At 55.7% G+C, this 2,246-nt stretch overlaps 1 protein-coding gene across 1 annotated transcript in view; it reads left to right on the forward strand.

Annotated features, from left to right (window-relative positions):
- Positions 1–2,246, forward strand: part of CLIP3 (CAP-Gly domain containing linker protein 3) — a 41,527-nt gene that overhangs the window by 38,347 nt on the left and 934 nt on the right. The window contains exon 12 of the mRNA XM_015426663.1: positions 476–548. Coding sequence (XP_015282149.1) covers positions 476–548 — 73 coding nt within the window. The remainder of the gene's footprint in view (positions 1–475; positions 549–2,246) is intronic.

Consider the following 2,246-nt stretch of genomic DNA (forward strand, 5'->3'; position numbering starts at 1 on the left):
CCCCCCCCCAATAGCTAGCAATCCAAAACAGTCCAGTGGCACCTTTAAGACCAAGTTTTATTCAGGTACAAGCTCTCCCTCCTCTGCGAGGACAGATCTGCACGTTCCCCCCCACACTAGCTAGCAGTCCAAAAGAGTCCAGTGGAGCCTGAGCGGTGGGTGTTGCCTTCTGACACACTTCCGGTGATGCCAGTGGGTGTGGCATATGCAAATGAGTTATGTTAATGAGCTCCTGCACCTCTTTTTCTATGAAATGACCTCTGGACACACGGCAGCATTTCACAATGTGAACTTCCTCGATCTTCCCCTCGAAATCTGAAACGAGACAGTCTGCTCCGCCTCCTCGTTCTCTTGCGTGTGGGCAGGACTGAGCAAAGGGCGGGGGGCATCGTTCGCCGAGTTTACACCCTTCTGCATTTTCGAAAATGATCTCCACGCTTGCCCACCCCTGTCCCCTTTTTCTCTCTCCCGACAGTTTCACAGCCAAAGCGCAATTTCACGGCAGTCAGAACCCCCAAAGACATCACATCGGAAAACTCCATCTCTAGGTAAAAAGGGCCGGGTGGGGGGCACCTCTCTAGGGTTCCCAACCTCCAGGTGGCAACGGTAGATCTCACAGAATCACAGAGTGGGAAGGGACCACAAAGGCCATCTAGTCCAACCCCCAACTCAGTGCAGGACCAGCCTAGAGCATCCCTGACAAGTGTTTGTTCAGCCGCTGCTTAAAAGCCAGTGAGGGGGAGTGCACTACCTCCCCCAGGCAGCCGATTCCACTGTACAGAAGTTTTCCCTGAGATCCAGCCGGTCCCTTCCCGCCCTTAATTTAAACCCATCCTCGCGAGCCCACAGGAACAGCTCCCTGCCCTCTTGTAAGTGAGAACCCTTCCGATACTTCAAAAGAGCCATCCTGTCCCCCCCTCAGCCTCCTCTTCTCCGGACTGAACATTTCCAGGTCCCTCAGCCATTCCTCACAGGCAGGGGTCATTTCCTGCGGGAGCGCACAGGAGCGGAGCTCCGGCAGTAAGGAGCCCAGCGTGAGGGCACATGCAACAAGCCCCGCCCCCTGCTCCCAGCAGCCCTCAGTCGGGCCACGAGGAGCAAGAAGCAGCCAGGAAAGTTGCAGAGCCCCCCCCCCCCGGCCCGACTTCAGGTACAAGCTCTCCCTCCTCTGTGAGGGCAAATCTGCACGTTCCCCCCCCCCAATAGCTAGCAATCCAAAAGAGTCCAGTGGCACCTTTAAGACCAAGGTTTATTCAGGTACAAGCTCTCCCTCCTCTGCAAGGACAGATCTGCATGTTCCCCTCCCCCCCAATAGCTAGCAATCCAAAAGAGTCCAGTGGCACCTTTAAGACCAAGGTTTATTCAGGTACAAGCTCTCCCTCCTCTGCGAGGACAGATCTGCACGGCCCCCCCCCCACAGCTAGCAATCCAAAACAGTCCAGTGGAGCCTGAGCAGTGGGCGTTGCCTTCTGACACACTTCCGGTGATGTCAGGGGGTGTGGCGTATGCAAATACGTTATGCTAATGAGCTCCTGCACCTCTTTTTCCACGAAATGACCCCTGCTCAAAGGGCTTCTTGGTCTCCAGGCTCCCCCGATCATCCTCGTCGCTCTCCTCTGCACGTGCTCCGTTCTGCCCACATCCTTTTGGAAGTGAGGTCTCCAGAACTGCACACAGTACCCCAGGTGCGGCCTGAGCAATGCAGTGTACAGCGGGACGATCACATCTCCTGCTATTCCAGTTGATCTCCGGACGACCGAGACCAGTTCCCCTAGAGAAAATGGCTGCTGTGAAGGGTGGACTCTGCTGAGGTCTCTCCCATCCCCAAACCCCCATCTTCTAAAGACCCCACCCCCAAATCTCCAGGTGTTTCCCAACCCAGAGCTGGCAACCTTCAAAACCTAGGCTGGGGCAACCATCCCCTTTCTGTTTCTTCTCTTTCATACCTGGCGGCTTCCGGTTTGGTGTAGTGGTTGAGTGCGCGGACTCTAATCTGGGAGAACCGGGTTTGCTTCCCCACTCCTCCACTCGCAGCTGCTGGATGACCTTGGGCAAGCTGTAGTTCTGTCAGAGCTGTCCTTGAAAAAGAGCCGTTTCTGTCAGAGCTCTCTCAGCCCCACCTACCTCACAGGGTGTCTGTGGTGGGGAGGGGAAGGGAGAGGAGTTTGTAAGCCTCTCTTGAGACTCCTTCGGGTAGTGAAAGGCAGGGTATAAATCCAATCTCCTCCTCCTCCTCCTCCTCCTCC

This window comes from Gekko japonicus, unplaced genomic scaffold (genome assembly GCF_001447785.1).
Source record: "Gekko japonicus isolate JY-2015 unplaced genomic scaffold, Gekko_japonicus_V1.1 scaffold2140, whole genome shotgun sequence".
Taxonomy (NCBI): Eukaryota; Metazoa; Chordata; class Lepidosauria; order Squamata; family Gekkonidae; genus Gekko; species Gekko japonicus.